The following is a 17,198-nucleotide window of genomic DNA, read 5'->3' as shown; positions in this document are numbered from 1 at the left end:
GGTTTGAACGCGAAATATAACTTACTGAATAAGTCACAGGGATATTATAATAAAATACGTTAATAAAAAAGCATATACCTTAATGTATACGTTAATGAAGAAGGCACATGCATACTATAAACCTACAAAAACAGGTTTGAATGCGAATTAAACATAAGATTTATATTGAAAATCAACAGTAATGTTAATTATCAAAAAGCAACAGATCTTCAATGAAAAACAGATACAGGATAAAATTAAAATAAAAAAGAACAAAAAATAAACAAATCAAACATATCTTCTATTAAAAACAATATATTTAAATAAATTATGGTGCATACAATACAAATTCAGTCAAAATTAAAATTTTTTTGACCATGAAATTGTGAAATGAGGTAAACATTTTTTATTCAGCTTATATAGATAAGAGCGAACAGTATGAATAAGACATATATATGATTCACTTTTCCGATTTACATTTTTTTTAATTAATGTATAATCTAAATCAAAATATTTAGGTTTATAACAAAGAGTCATAAACAGACATGGTAAAATATACTAATATGTTTATTTATATTTACTAACTATGATGTTAGCAGCAGTTATTAACCAATGTTTTCTATATGTAATATGGATTAATATTGTAAAATTTATTTCTTTATGGTTTATTTGGATCAATCTTTTTTAACATTGTTTTTCTATTCTAATCATACACAGTAAAAATTTAATATAACTTGATATTAGGATAACGGGCAATTCAATAATGGGAACACAAACTAATTGTTCAAACCATAGGTAAGATAATATAAATTGTAATAAATTAAAGTTTAAAACTATAAATTTTGTGATAAATTTGTATAGACATAAGTAATTAATATTATATCATATAAAAACCACATAAAACAAAACCATAATGTCAAAGAACTACTAACTATGGTTCACAGGAGAAACAACCCTTTCTACACTCAAAACTTGTTCAGTTTCATCAAAACAAAAATAAACCGTGTCACCCACCTTAATGCCAGCAATGTTCATGAATCTCGACCAACTACTTAAAGCATAACAATAACCTTCGAGTCTCTCTTGACGTATAGTACCATTAGGAGATTCCTTCTGAGGATTAAGATGCAAAAGTCTGATTGTGATACTTTTAACACCCAAATCAAGTTTAGCCTTTCTCGAAACATCATCAGGAAGCCGCTGTATTTTATTTAAAAATTTAAATTACTAAGAACATCAATCTTATAATATTTATGTATTATGTCAAAAAAAAATTATATTTAATATTTAGTAGTTACTAATAAGATATTACAACTTACAAAATAGTCAGCTGCCATTCGAACAAAGCGAATAATATGTCCAGTGGCTTGTTCAGCAACAGCAGTGGGAGGCAGATCTTGAAGAGAATCAATAGGTGCAATATCAACCTGAAACTTACATATAACATTTCTTAGATTTATTCATTCAAATAATCTAGTATTAAATTTAAATTTTAAATATACAGAATAAACAAAAAAAAATACTTACATCATCGACATGTACATGATCAAAGTTCATTTCAATACCATTTTTATCAAATACTCTTAAATGGAAAGAATGACCAAACCATTTTGTAAATAAAAAATAAGAACCGGCCTCCAATTGATATTGAGTAACAATTACATCAATTCCCGCTGTAAAACAGACTTTACCATTAAAACTTTGAACCTTAACATGAAACTCTTTATTGCCTAAATACATAGTTGAAATTATATCAGCAACCGTATAATCATGAGACTTTGAAAGGACAGAATCAGGTATCACCTGTATAAATGAAAACAAAAATTTTAAAAAAACATAAGACTTGTAAACAATTATGAAAAACTGTAAATATAATAATAAAATAAGAAAAATATAGATATATTAAAAAATAATCTTACAGTCAATTGAGAAGCGGTAGATACAATGGATGACCAGAAACAAATAGAACTCACACCATTTACACAATATGTTAACTTGAATGTTGTAGAATCCAAAGGAGTGAAGATTACAAAAGTGTCAGATTTAATTCCTAAATGTGTAATGACGTGAGACCAACCATGGAAAAGGAAAAAGATTCCTTTTGCTTCACTTATGTAAACAGTAAATTTACGGCCGTCGTCTGTTTCTATATGAACATTAGTAGGAGCCATATAGACACCCCATAATTTAGTCGTCGCGTGAGAGGGAAGAGCCTTATAAATAAAACAATTGAAAATAAATTTTAATTAAAAAATATAATAAATAAAGGAATATAAAGAAAAGGAAAAATATATATAATATATATAAATATGATATATGTTAGAAATTATGAATTACCATAATAAATTCATCGGCTCTACTCAAATGCCTACAGAAAGATGGCTCCCTGCTACTGATTAGAATTAGAAAAATTATATTACATTCAGATAAACATAAACATAAACATATCTAACACAACAATATAGACATACATATTATATAGATTCTAAACACAAACAGAAATTTTACAATAAACGTAAACAATTTTAAAAAACAACAACCATGTAAAAAATACTATAAAATGCATTTATACAGATGATATGTATAATAAGCTAAATAAAAAATTTACATGAATAATTACTAATACACATGTTAGACATATAAAAAACTTATCAAATCATAACAATCAAAAAAATATACATAATTTCCAATATAAAAAATTTGTATACATATCTACATATCTAACACAATAATTAAAAAGTGTAGTACAAAACATATTGTATTGTAGAAGATATAAATATTACCTTGATGAAGTTCCTGACATATTCAAAACCTACACACAACAGTTACAAAAATAAAATCATATGATTACATATTCAAACATTTTAAATTTAAAAAAAATATAATCAAAAACAACTTAATAAAATCAAAAAAATTCTGAATCAGTAACCTGTTTGTTCGAAGAATAGCTATAACACCTGATGAAGAATCGAAAAATAGAAAGGAAATAACAAAACAGTATGATTAGTGAATAGATAAAAAATATTACATATTAAAAGATTACGTATTACAGGAAGAACATACATACCTTGTATGTTCGAAGAATCAATATAACACCTTATGAACATTCAAAGTACAAAAAGGAAAAAAAAAACCCTAAAATCAGAATTAAGAACAAATAAAATTACAGATATAAAAATTAGATCTGATGAGAAGCTGTACATACCGTCGATGTTTCAAGAATCGTTGTTAGAACTGATGAATAATCGAAAGTCGAAGGATATATAGAAACGTAAGAAAACCCTAAATAAAAAGGAGTATAAGAGAAGGAAGACGAATGGGAATGTTGGTCGGTTTATTGTGTTTAATATGGAATGAATATTAAGGACCCGAATGGGTTGGTGGATCCCGTGTCGGGTCATATCAAGGAATATGAGGGGATGTCAATTTTGGCGGGAAAATGAGCTATGGAGGCCCTAGTAGGTGGACATGTGTCCCCTAATTAAGGCTTTTATTAGGTTGTATAGATTGGAAGTCATCTTCCTCATTTTAAAAAAAAACAACGAACTGTTTCTGTTTTTTTTTTTTTTTATTTTTTTTTTTATTTTTTGAACAGATGCAATGAAAGGTGCAATAGTTAAACTCTCATACCCATATTGGTATTATTTGGAGATAAGCTAGTTGAATTTGAAATGATCATTTTTTTTATTTGATTATGAAGACTTGTTATCAGTAGGCATTAAAACAACGAAATACGAATCAAAAGGTTAATCAAGAAAACAACATAAAGTGGAGAAGGGTATACCGAAGTCGAGATGACGTGTCTCCCGTCGTGAACCTCCAGCGAGCTCCGTTTAACTGGCGGTGACTGTATATCTCCGGTGAATTGTTGAAAACTTCGACGGCGACTCAAAGTTAACCGAGGCGTGGTGAACGGGGTCGAGAACAGGGCAGTGTCAATGGATTATTTCGGTCGCCATCTCCGAGTCTCCGACGACTGAGCAAGGTGCCGTCTTGTGAGAGAAATGAAAACGATGGAGATGGTTTGTGGTGTCTAACAGGTTAAGAAAGGTGGTTCGTGGTGTTACAAAGAAAGCTTTCCTTTTGTGAGGAGGAGGAGATGGATTATGTCTAGGAAGAGAATTGGGCGGGAAAAAAATAAGGGGGTGTCGGCTGGTGAAAAAAAATGGGATTTAGGTTTTTAATTGGGCTTGGTCCAAGGCCCACAAGCCCGTTTCGCGCGGTTAGATACGTTTCTGAAGCCCGTTTTCACAACTAAACATCGTGAAATTTCGTAGGATAATATATATATATATATTTTTTGGATTAAAATACGTAGATGATGTCTGAGATGAGTGCGTGACGTGTTCGTTGTCGATTGCGTTAAAAGTGCGTAAAAATGCGTAATTTTCTATTTTTAAACCGTTTTTCGATCAGATTTCAACTACATTTCTAAAAATAGATTTTTTTTCGATTTCTAAATAGGGAAATTATGAAAACGCGGAGCGTTACACTTAACATCACCACCACCTCGCCTGCAACCATCAATAACTACCCAACATCGCCCTTCCATCCCTTACTGCCGGCGGCTTCCAAACACCGATTTTCCACCATATAACCTCAAACCCCTATTTTACAAACCCTAGAACACGACCGGCCAAAAAGATTCAGAATCAAGCTAACCAGCGGTTTCGTGGTGATTGCATCGTTGATTTTCATGGATGAGATTGTTAAGCCGGAATAATGTGGCGGGTGTTCAAGAGGAATGTGATGACTGAGTGTTCTATGTATTGTAAAAGAGGAAAAAGATTGGTACTTTGTTGTTTATCTTCAAGGAGATTGCAAACGGTTTTAAGAAACCATTGCCTATTTGTTGATTTCTTTAGAGTGCAGGTTAATTTGCAAGTTATATGATATTTTAAACACAAAATCTACATACAAACTTGACTAATTGTGATTTGATAAGCATTCAGTGGGGTTTCGTGGTGGTCACAGGTGATTTGATAAGAATTCAATGGATAGATGATGGTGATGGGTTAAGGATAAAAGAGAAGGTGAAGAAATTATATAAATATGGGTTAGTGAGGAAAAGACGGTTTTGCCCTCACGTGAGGGCCACAGGACCTAATTTAACAGTGAAAATAAACAAGATTTAGCGTAAAGGACATAACTTGCAATGGTTTGCAATCATCAAATACGTTTTTTGTACTTTTTGAAGGTAAAGGATACAGTTTGCAATCAGGTGTAAACATAAAAGGACGATTTTTGTAATTTACTCTACAAACTGATACTTGTTATACATTCAAAACGTCATCCACACATTCACGATACGCAACTTATATATACTTACGCGTTTCATACTAAAAAACATGTTAAATTATGAAGTTATAGCATAAAATGATAAACAAACCAAAGTTTAGGGGCTAATTTGCAATCAAACTAAACTGGTTGGCTAAATGAAGTGCAACGTCATGCGACGCCCCCCCTCCCCCCCATATTAGCTTGGCATGATGCCAAGGCTGCCAATCCAGGCAGCGAGTAAACTCACATTATTCACTTCTGAGCACTCTTAATAAGTCTAGTGTTCCTCCCACGCTTGCACACGGAAGCAACACTAGACTGTGGGACATGATGGGGGTATGGTATTGGACCTGACCCGAACGGTCAGACATTCCCGTTACTTATCACGTTTTTATATTAATATTTTTTATGATTGCTTACTAACCCAACTGCGAGGCCTAACGCGATGTAGTTTACACTACATTGGGCTGGGGACTTGTAGAGATAACCCTTAACTGGGCCTGACCCATTGAGGTTTGGGGAGACCCATGTCTCCTATATAAAGAGGTGTTCACCTCATTATTAGAGCACAAGATATGGAGCCAGCACACTTTTTGTAGCTGGAAATGGGAGATTCTTCCTCTACCGACAATCTCTACAGTCCCACTTTTATCTCACAAAATTTGTAATTTGGTTTGATTTTAATCGGTTTCGGTTTATTCAGTTTCCGATTTAACTGGTTTTAAACTTATTTAGAGAGAAAACCGGCCACAAAGACTAAGGGGCTGTTTGGCAACATCTGAATGGTTAAGTGCTGATTCAGTAAGAGATCTGAACCATTAAGTGCTGAACTAGTAAGAGGTCTGAACCATTAAGAGGCTGTATAATGCTTAACCGTTCAGAGACAAATGTCTCACCAATTCAGATTAGAGGTATTAACCATTCAGACTCTATATAATGCTTAACCATTCAGAGACAAATGTCTGAACCATTTAGAGATCTGCTCGTGAAACAAACAGTCTGAACCATTAAGTGCTAAACCAATAAGATGTCTGAACCATTAAAAGGTAAACAAACAGCCCATTTAGACAATAAATATGGCCTCCCTTTTTATATTTACATATCCAAGCATGGCATAACAACAAAGGGGTAGAAAAAGCTTCCGAGATTTTCACCAAAAGGCATATCTAAACAAATAAAAGCTAGCTCCAAGTTTATGCATGGCCAACAAAGTCATCTTCTTCCAACTCAATACCTTCTTCAGCAAGCCTATGCTCCTTGTAGACATACCACCTTGCCCCCACAAGAAATAACACTAAGTTCAAAACACTTAGAATTGCAAGCAACCAATAGAAGTTGTAAAGCTTCCCTTGGTTCAAGTTATCAGCAATCCATGGCTTCTTATCTCCTGTAATCTTGTGCACTATTGTCACTAAAAGAGAGCTAAAGAAGAACCCTAGCGATAACGTGCTTAAAAACAATCCGGTGCTCATTGTTTTCATCCCTTTCGGGCACTCCCTTAGAAAAAAATCAAGTTGTCCCATGTACGTAAATGCCTCACCGGACCCCACTAACAAAAACTGTGGGACCAACCAAAAGACCGTAAGTGGGACCACCTTAGATGGATCATCTACTAAACCATGTGAACGAGCCACATTTAGTCGTTTGATTTCGGTTAAGGCAGCTGCAACCATGGCTAAAATGGATAGGACTAGCCCAACTCCTACGCGTTGGAGAGGGCTTAGGCCTTGTGGATGTTTGAGGAACCGTTTGGCGATTGGGGAAATGATCCGGTCATAGATAGGAACAGTCAAGAGAATGCTTCCAACGAAGAAAACGGTGAGGGATGCTGCTGGGATTTGGAAAGATTTTCCAATGTGTCTATCCATTGTAGTAGCTTGTGACACTGAGAATGTGGTCATTTGGGCATATATTGTCCAAAACAATATTGTGGTAGCCCAAATTGGTAGCATTCTGATCACCATTTTCACTTCTTCAACATCAGTTAAAGTTGCAAGACTCCAGTTATCTACTTTAATTACCATTGATTCAAATGATCTTTCGGTATCTTTTATTGCTGCTTTGTCAAGGAAACTGCCCAAAATAAAAAGAAACATCAATAAATAAAATAATATATGTTTAAGTTTAAGGCTACAAGTATCTTGATATGTACCACACTTCAAACTCATGTATTAATCTTTTGAATATGAAAAAAATAACATATAGTGATTGTCTCCCTTTAGATTATATGTGCAACAATATTCATGGTAGGTATTGAATTCGCTGGATGGGTTTTTCTATTCACCAGTAGCGGACATACCAGTATACCACATAACAAGGGGTAGCGGCAGACATACTATATAACAAGGTGTAGCCTTCGCTGCCCTTAAACGTTCGTCGGTAGAATTTTTTTTAACGTTTTTTCGATTTCGCTGCCTATTTAGATTTTTTTGAAGCGTTGCCCCTAAGATTGTTTTCTAGATCACACGTGAATAATTGTAAGAAAATTGGTCTTAATGAGAGTTTTCTACTATACGCATTTCCCACAAATATATGTAAAAAATCAATAGCTAGTTTTCTAGTAGTGACGTACACGGATCCCCGTTTATGGTCATAGGGTGTTAAAAACAACAGTTAGGGTTAATTCCATCATCAGACTTAAAATATTAAGAGCTCAAATAACAATATAATAACTTTCAGTTTTTATATATATATATATATATATATATATATATATATAGAGTGGGGATCCTACGGAAAGTGTGTTTTTCCTAAAAAGTGTAAAAAGTCATAAAACACAACAATTTCAGGCATAAAACACAGCTAAAACTCACAAATAATAGAATGAATATTACTAAAACACCATATTCAAACTCTAATAGTGCATAAAAACTTCGAACACACCATCGTAGAACTATGAATATAAAACACACAATGCTAAACAACATAAAACACAATAATATTTGTCATTCCACAATCAGAGCCTTAACATCTAAAACACAACACAAAACCCACATACAAGATGTTTTAGTAATCTTCATCATATTATTTGTGGGTTTTTGGTGTGTTTTATGGTTGACACTATTGTGTTTTATGACTTTTTACACTTTTTAGGAAATTTGGACTTTCTGGCCAACTCCTATCCTATATATATATATATATATATATATAGGGAGTGGCTAATGCGAGAACCACTCTTATTGTGAGAATCTTGAGAACCAATGTGAACACAACCTAAAATAGCTAAAAAAACCTAACCCCCACCCCCAAGAAAAACCTAAACCCCCCGTCCCCCAAAAAAAAACCTAACCCCCCTCCCCCCCCCCCCCCAAGCTAAAATGCTAAAAACTAAACCCCCAAAAAACCTAAAAAAATCTAAAAAAAAATCTAATTTTTTTTTTGAATTTTTAAATATTTTTCATGTTAAAATCGCTACTTTTAGAAGCCAAAAAATTTTTTTTTTTAAAAAATTAATTTTTTTTTGGCTTCGAAAAGTAGCGATTTTTTTATACAAAATTCAAAAAAAAAAAAATTGTGTGATTTTTAGCTATTTTTAGGCATTTTTAGTGTGTTCACATTGGTTCTCACGGTTCTCACAATAAGAGTTGGTTCTCGCATGATCTTCTCCATATATATATATATATATAGAGGGAGGTTCATTTGATAAGAAAATTAATTTGAGAAGAAAAAGAACAAAGAGTATAATTGTAAAACATTAAATAGTTTTCTCTCATCTCATTTATTATTCTTTTTGACTAATTAATTAGTCATAAAGATTATCATTATCCACACTAAAATTTTTACCTAGACACATCAAAATTTATTTTACACGTTTTTAAAATTTTATCCTACACATATTGAAATTTATCCTACACAACTCGTAATTTATCCTACACCTTAAATTAATTTTTTTCTTCTTTGAAAAGATATAGATATATATATTTTTTTTTGAAAATAAGTTACAAATTTAATTTAGTTAGCTATTAAAAAGTAAGACTAACAATTAATGATCTATCTAATTTTACCAATATACTTTTACACCCATATTAAATACAAAAATTAAATGAAGTAAAATAAATAATTCTTATTGGTTGAAGTTTATTCTTTTTTATTCTTACCAAAAATTTCTTCTCATTTGAACCCTCCACTATATATATATATATATATATATATATATATATATGTAGAGTTAGGATCCTGTAAAAAAGGCCCAAAGTGTGAGAAAGATAGGAAAGAATATCAGCCATTAGATCTTTTGATCTAATGGTTGAGATCAATAGGGACCAAAATGTAAAATATTTATATTAATTTGGATTGAATTGAAATATTTAGAGGCAATTGTGTATTTTTATCTTCATTTTGTAAATCAATTCAATCCAAAATCCCTACAATTTCGTTCTCTCTCTATCATAAGTTCCTAATTTCTCTCTTTCTCTCTCTTTCTTCTTCCATATTCAGAACATAATCCCTGCAAACATCACGAATCTGAAGATCAAACATCAATACGAAGATCAAACATCAATGGGAAGCGGACCGCGTGGTCGACGATGCCGATGGCGGACCGCAGTGGTTGGGTTCGACGACGGCGGGTGGTTGGGTTAGACGACGGCGACGGATGGGAACCATGAGATTTTACTTTCGGGTGGTTGTGTTCGACGACGGCGGTAGCGGACCGGCAGTGGTGGTGCCGGAATCGGAGAAGAAGATGATACAGAGATGTAAGGATTATTGAATGGTGTTATTTTTTACTGAATGGTGTTATTTTTTACTAAATGGTGTTATCTTTTATGAATGGTATTTTTTTACTGAATGGTGTTATTTTTTACTGAATGGTGTTATTCTTTTCTAAATGGTGTTATTTTGTTTCTGAATGGTGTTTTTTTCTTTTTCTGAATGGTGTTATATTTATTTACTGAATGGTGTTATATTCTTGTACTGAATGGTGTTATATTATTTACTGAATGGTGTTATTTTGTTTACTGAATGATGTTATTTTTTGTTTACTGGATGGTGTTTTTTGTTTCTGAATGGTGTTATTTTATTTCTGAATGGTGTTTTTTGTTTACTGAATGGTGTTATATTATTTAAGTAAAAACACCATGAATTGAACTATGAATTTTTTTAAAACACCATGTCATGAACATGCTCTGATTCTGTGAATGATGCAAAAAGAATTAAAATGAATGATGTTATGGACGGTTATAAACTTATAATTCCTTAAATCAAGGATTTTCTCTCTCCAAATCCTTAAATCAAGGATTACCATATTTGAATTTGTTAGTACATTTACAATCATACCCTTTTCAATTAATTTAGATCTAATGGTTGAGATTTTTTCTTACCTTTCTCACACTTTTGGTCTTTTTTACAATAACTCCACCCTATATATATATATATATATATATATATATATATATATATATATATATATATATATATATATTGAACGGCAAATTTGGATCACTGACGCACCACTGGAGTATAATCGTGCCACCAGAGGAACCACCCGATCATATCCATCTCCACTTGGCATAACGCCACACCAATTCAGGAGGAAATCCAATAAACATAATAAACATGGGAAAACCTCATTATGGGAATCGAACCCAGGACCTATTGGTCCCAAAGTGTTATCCCACCACCAAGATGTCACTAGGCTATAAAGCCATGGGCATTATAATTTTTTTGAAAAGATATATATTTTTTTGAAAATAAGTTACAAATTTAATTTAGTTAGCTATTAAAAAGTAAGACTAACAATTAATGATCTATCTAATTTTACCAATATACCTTTACATCCATATTAAATACAAAAATTAAATGAAGTAAAATAAATAATTTTTGAAGTTTGTTCTTTTTTATTCTTACCAAAATTTTTTTCTCATTGGAACCCTACACTATATATATATATATATATATATATATATATATATATATATATGTATATATATGTATATATATATGTATATATATATATATAGGTAGAGGATCCTGTAAAAAAGACTAAAAGTGTGAGAAAGATAAGAAAGAATACACACCATTAGATCTTTGATCTAATGGTTTAGATTAATAGGGACCAAAATGTAAAATTTATTTTATTTTTTGGACTGAATTGAAAATTATAGGGGTAATAAAGTCTTTTAAATCCATTCAAAAGAGGTAACTGTAATTAAAATCCCTACAATCTCTCTCTCTCTCCAATTGCACGCTCTCTCTCTCCAATCGCACGCTCTCTCTCTCTAATCCCAGAAATCGTTGATAACATCAAGATTGATGAAGATGATCCGATTGATCCGATTGATGAAGATCGATTGATGAAGATCGCAGAAATCATTGATGAAGATTGATCCGATTGATGAAGATCGATTGATGAAGAAATCGTTGATAACATGAAGATTGATGAAGATGATCCGATTGATCCGATTGATGAAGATCGATTGATGAAGATCGCAGAAATCATTTGATGAAGATTGATCCGATTGATGAAGATCGATTGATGAAGATCGCAGAAATCATTGATGAAGATTGATCCGATTGATGAAGATCGCATGTTTATTGTGGTGGTTCGAGTGGCGGCGGTGGTGGTGGTGTTGGATCGGCAGTGGTGGTGCCGGAAGTGGCAGTGGTGGTGGTGCCGGAAGTGAAGAAGATGATACAGAGGTGTTATATTTTTATTTTCTGAATGGTGTTTTTTGTACTGAATGGTGTTTTTTTTACTGCTGAATGGTGTTATTTTGTTTACTGAATGTTGTTAATTTTTGTACTGAATGGTGTTATTTTTGTACTGAATGGTGTTATATTCTTTGTACTGAATGGTGTTTTTTTTACTGCTGAATGGTGTTATTTTATTTACTGAATGGTGTTATTTTGTTTGTTGAATGGTGTTATTTTGTACTGAATGGTGTTATTTTGTTGCTGAATGGTGTTTTTTTTTCTGAATTGTGTTATATTTAAAACACCATGTATGAACATGCTATGAATGGTGTTATATTTATCGACGGTTATAAGTCCTAAAATCCAGGTTTTTCTCTCTCCAAATCCTTAAATCAAGGATTACCATATTTGAATTTACAATCTTACCCTTTTCAATTAATTTAGATCTAATGGTTGAGATTCTTTCTTACCTTTCTCAGACTTTAGGCCTTTTTTACAATAACTCCACCATATATATATATATATATATATATATATATATATATATATATATATATATATATATATATATATATATATATATATATTGAACGGCAAATTTGGATCACTGACGGACCACTGGAGTATAATCGTGTCACCAGAGGAACCACCCGATCATATCCATCTCCACTTGAGAAAATCTCATTGTGGGAATCAAACCCAGGACCTATTGGTCCCAAAGTCTTATCCCACCACCAAGATGCCACTAGGCTATAAAGCCATGGGCATTATAATAATATATTAAACATTGATATGGTAGATAGGTATGACACTAGCTTCGGATCATCATACCTCTCAAATAAGTCTAATGTTTCATGCCAAGTTTAGTCCTTCTTCTTCAAAGGTAACAAACACACCAATTTCAAGTTAACTATTGAAGGGCATATATTAATATTTTTTTATTATTAGATCTAAAGTGATGATCGAAAACACTTCATATACACGTCCCACCAGTGATGACTTACGATAGTTAAGAAAGTTTTTCTTGGAATAAACTTAAGATTTGTATGTTTTCGAAGATGGTGCATGAATGGCTTAATCTCATCTCTTTATATATATCGTTTTCCGGAGTCTTGGTACTTATCCTCTTGTTTCACTAATAGGAGACAAGATATTGAAGGGCCTATTATATCTACAAGTCTTTGGGGAGGGTTAGAGTTACAAGATACAAAATTTGGTTTCTACGTTACACGTTATAGCATCAATTGATTGATGACAGACTGTTTAGGACCTCATGATCTTGATATTTGTCTTCTAGCACAACCAAAACACATGCATGCACCTTGTTTTATTTATTGTACATGTGTATGTGTTTCTCATTTTAAAGTAATTCCAAATTTTGTCAAGTGTTAACCTAAAATGTTCAAATAATAAAGGCAGATTATTTGGACTGTAATAATCATGTTGACCAACAACAACAACAATAATAATAATAATAATAATAATAATAATAATAATAATAATAATAATAATAATAATAATAATAATAATAATAATAATAATAATAATAATAATAATTAATAATAATGTGATTAATAATATTTCTGACTTTCATTTTCAACAAGAAAAAAGTACTTGGTAGAGAAAGTTAGAAGTATTAATGGTCATATTACCATTAGTATGTAAGAATTACTAAAATTCAATTTGGCAATAATAAAACTCTAAAGTACAACTTTTTCAAAGACCCATGAATTTATATAGTGTGACGTTAGGTTGATCTCAAGTTAAAGTATTATTAGAGCACCCGGGGCGGTGCGTGGAAGTATATCGGCCATCAACATCCACGCGTTATACTCCACCGCCGGCAACAAGTTTAACGCGTTAATCTTCAACGAAATCAAATTTTCGTTATCTTTATCACGCGTTAATGTTTTGTTTTGGGAGGGTATTTGTTGGTTGGGGGAAATTGTTGGGTGTGGTGATGAGTGATGACCACCCCCACTAAAAAAAGTTGTGAGTGATGAAAAAATGGTCGATAACATGGCGGAACTTAATTGGTGCTTGTGAGTGATAGAAACTATCACTAGTGTACCACCCCTCCTCCCCTTACTCATATGGTAATTAGGGATTCCTAGTGTTTGTGAATATAATAATATAATATAGACAAAGATCTCATTATATAAGTGATTACAGACTTTCTAGGAAAATAACTATGATACTATTCTCTACGATCAATGCATCTTGGCAGTATTGATCGAAAACCCATGTTATTAAACAAATAAAATCATAAAATCTACAGTTGTTAACCCGTAAGATACCAATAATCTTGATAATAACCAAGAAAGATTTGTGGATTTTTGGGTCCCTTTTTTTCTATTCAAATGTATTCACCGACTACCATTATATGCATGAATTTATTCTGTCGGAGAGATAGATCCAAAGGATTTTCCAAATTTTTTAAAAGGATAAAAATAAAGGGAACCTTGTATCATCTTTGGACGATTGTAAATGTTTATATGAGTTTATTCATAGTATTATTATACTATTTATCATATTCCAAAATAAATCAACTAGAGTTTTTTAATGTTTGTTTTGGAATAAATTGAAATTCAAATCATTTAAAAACCTATAATTGCAATACTAGCCAACATACTTCAAACTTCAGTTTCTTTTTAAGAAGATAATGCTCCAATAATTGTTATTTTGAGAGGTTTGTATTAGTTAATATTATAAGTTTTTATTATTTTCCAGACGCTATAAACGATATTCACTAGTCTTCTTTTTTAACGTTTTTTACCTTATTACTATTATTACTGCTATTACTATTATTGTTATTGTAATTGTTATTATCGTTATCGTTATCGTTATCTCCAGAAAGTTTTTAAACAAAACATCTGTTGTCCACTGATTTTTGATAATAAGGCCGTTATGGGTTCAGACACTGTATATAGTATCCGTGACAAGTATTTCAAACAATTAAAAAAATATAAAAAAAATCTTAATCGTTACGAAATAACATGAATAATGTCACTAAAGTCCATGTGTAGAGAAAAATATTGCTATAAATACCAATGACTAATTTATTGTCGTATTATTGTAGTAAGTGAGTTGGGGCCTAAAGATGGTACCCACTTGGCAAATCCAGAACACAGGATCAATCATTCATGTATCTTGTTGGAAAAACATGTGACCAATAGAAAAGCCAAGTATACATCTATATTATACATACTGTACATACATACATACAAGTGTCTCTATAGAATCATGATAAATTAGCCGTATAAACACTTATATGATCACAACTTTGTCACATGTTTATGTTTTTCATGTAGTTCTCTATTTAAAACTGATTTTATATAGAACTACGTTCTATAACTACCTTATGTATCACACAAATAAAGCAGCATCTACGTGTTATGTTATTCTCGTAATTCTCTACTGTTAATCCTTTTCGTCTACATCTATATATTTGTACATGTAGACGAAAAAGATTAATAGTAGACAGTTTAAAAAAAAAGAGATAGTAAAAAACTTACCGAAATTGTTTGCTATGAGGTAACTTCTGCTTGTTTTTCTTGCTGTCAGCTCCTGTAATTTCAACATCATCCACATTAAACAACAAAGAAGAATCAGATGGAAGCTCCATACGTCTCTTCGTCCACGCTGCGACAAAAACCGAGGCTATTTGGGTTAACGGGCTACCCACGAGCTTCTTAAACCGGTACCTTTTTGTGCCCGACAAGAAGATCACCCACCCGATAACAATAGCACAAGCAATGACCCCATACCCCCAAGGCCTACCAACATGGTCTTGGATATAGACCAAGATCGTAACCGCCCCAAGTGACCCGATACTTATGAAGAAAAAGAACCAATTAAAGAAAGTAGCCATTTGGGTCTTTTCCTCCTTATTTGTCTCATCAAACTGGTCTGACCCGAAACCCGAAACACTAGATTTGAGTCCGCCCGTCCCTAGGGCTGTCAGGTAGAGTGCAATATAAAGAAAGGAAACTTGTGTCATGTTGGCCGAGACACAGCCGTTTGGTGTGCACTTTGGTGGTTGTAGGCTCGGGATGGCGGTTGAGATGGCCAAGATTGTCACACCCTAATAATTATTACAAAAATGGTTAGCATTCAAACTAAGAACTTGATCTATAGTTTCTTATAGAAATGCAGGGTACGGATGAGTACGTCTTAGTGCTCTAGATTTGAGTTTTTTTTTATCTAATAGAAAACTAAGTATACTAATCAAGGAAAGATATTGGACCATTTTCATGGTATTAACTAAAAATGGACAAAATATATACTACTTACCGTAGCTTGAACCGCAGCGAATAGGGCAATGGTTAGATACCTATTGACATCATAAAAAATATATTGTGTTAACAAATACTTTCACATAAAAGTGAATTAATGATAAATAAGATTAGATGATTACCGGCCAAGAAAAGTGTCCGCGACAAATCCACCAAGAAGACATAACATAAAAGACGTACCCAAGAAATTGGTGACAGTATTCGCGGAACTAGCATTTCCAAAATGCATAGTTCCAGTCAAATACGTCACCAAGTTCACCGCGATACCCAAAGTCGCTAACCTTTCACATCCCTCCACTCCTGAACATAGATTCAAATCAGATCAATATCTAATACTTAATCATATGAAATGAAACTAAAGAGCATGACACCATTTAAAAGTACTTCAAATTGTTATCAACTTTGTACCTTTATAATGCAAGTAATAGATACATAATATCATAAAAAATAGGAAGGGTTTTGGACCTAAAATCATGGCCGCACTGACCCAGCCACCGGTGGTTGCACGGTGAACCGGTTGGCCCTTGTAATCCCAGGCATCAGGTAGAGTTTTTGCCACTTGTAATTCAGGGAGAGACATATTATATCCTGTGATATATTTGAGGTTTTTTTTATTAAAAAAATAAAGGGTAGCTTATAGGATTTGAAGATGGTGAAAAGATCAAAGAGTGGTATGGGGGTATGGGGGCTTAAAATTCCATGAACATTGGAGTAGCCTAGTTTCCTTTTATAGCCGGGACTATGTGATTAATTATTGGTATCATATACTACTACTATTATTTACTATTTTATGCATGACACAGTTAACTTTGCAAATTATTTTTTAAAAGAAACTATTTATTATAATCAAACTAGTACACGGAATTGCCAGTGTCCGGAGAGCCCCTACCCCTTGTATTGTCCATATTATTGAAATAATCAACACAAAAAACAAACAAAGAAGAATTAGAGAAAAAAGCCAACTATTGTATTATTGAATCTTGATTGCAAGAATGGAAAATCAAGTTGAAA

At 32.4% G+C, this 17,198-nt stretch overlaps 1 protein-coding gene across 2 annotated transcripts; it reads right to left on the bottom strand.

Moving 5' to 3' along the window:
- Positions 1-6,274: 6,274 nt before the first annotated feature.
- Positions 6,275-16,898, bottom strand: LOC110922848 (protein NRT1/ PTR FAMILY 6.3). Of its 2 annotated transcripts, none has more exons than XM_035986670.1 (5): positions 16,596-16,898; positions 16,310-16,487; positions 16,186-16,225; positions 15,408-15,976; positions 6,275-7,332 (listed from the first exon to the last, which is right to left on the bottom strand). In XM_035986670.1, exons 1-5 carry the CDS (start codon positions 16,765-16,767, stop codon positions 6,453-6,455), a joined length of 1,839 nt encoding a protein of 612 aa, XP_035842563.1. In that variant the 5' UTR covers positions 16,768-16,898; the 3' UTR covers positions 6,275-6,452. The 2 variants fall into 2 exon arrangements, with proteins under 2 accessions (XP_035842563.1, XP_022022744.1); XM_022167052.2 differs by having other exon boundaries at positions 16,653-16,897.
- Between the last annotated feature and the right edge of the window lie 300 nt (positions 16,899-17,198).

Source organism: Helianthus annuus, chromosome 2 (genome assembly GCF_002127325.2).
Source record: "Helianthus annuus cultivar XRQ/B chromosome 2, HanXRQr2.0-SUNRISE, whole genome shotgun sequence".
Classification (NCBI taxonomy): domain Eukaryota; kingdom Viridiplantae; phylum Streptophyta; class Magnoliopsida; order Asterales; family Asteraceae; genus Helianthus; species Helianthus annuus.
Note: the sequence above shows the minus strand (reverse complement) of the source record. Positions and strands in the feature narration are given on the sequence as shown.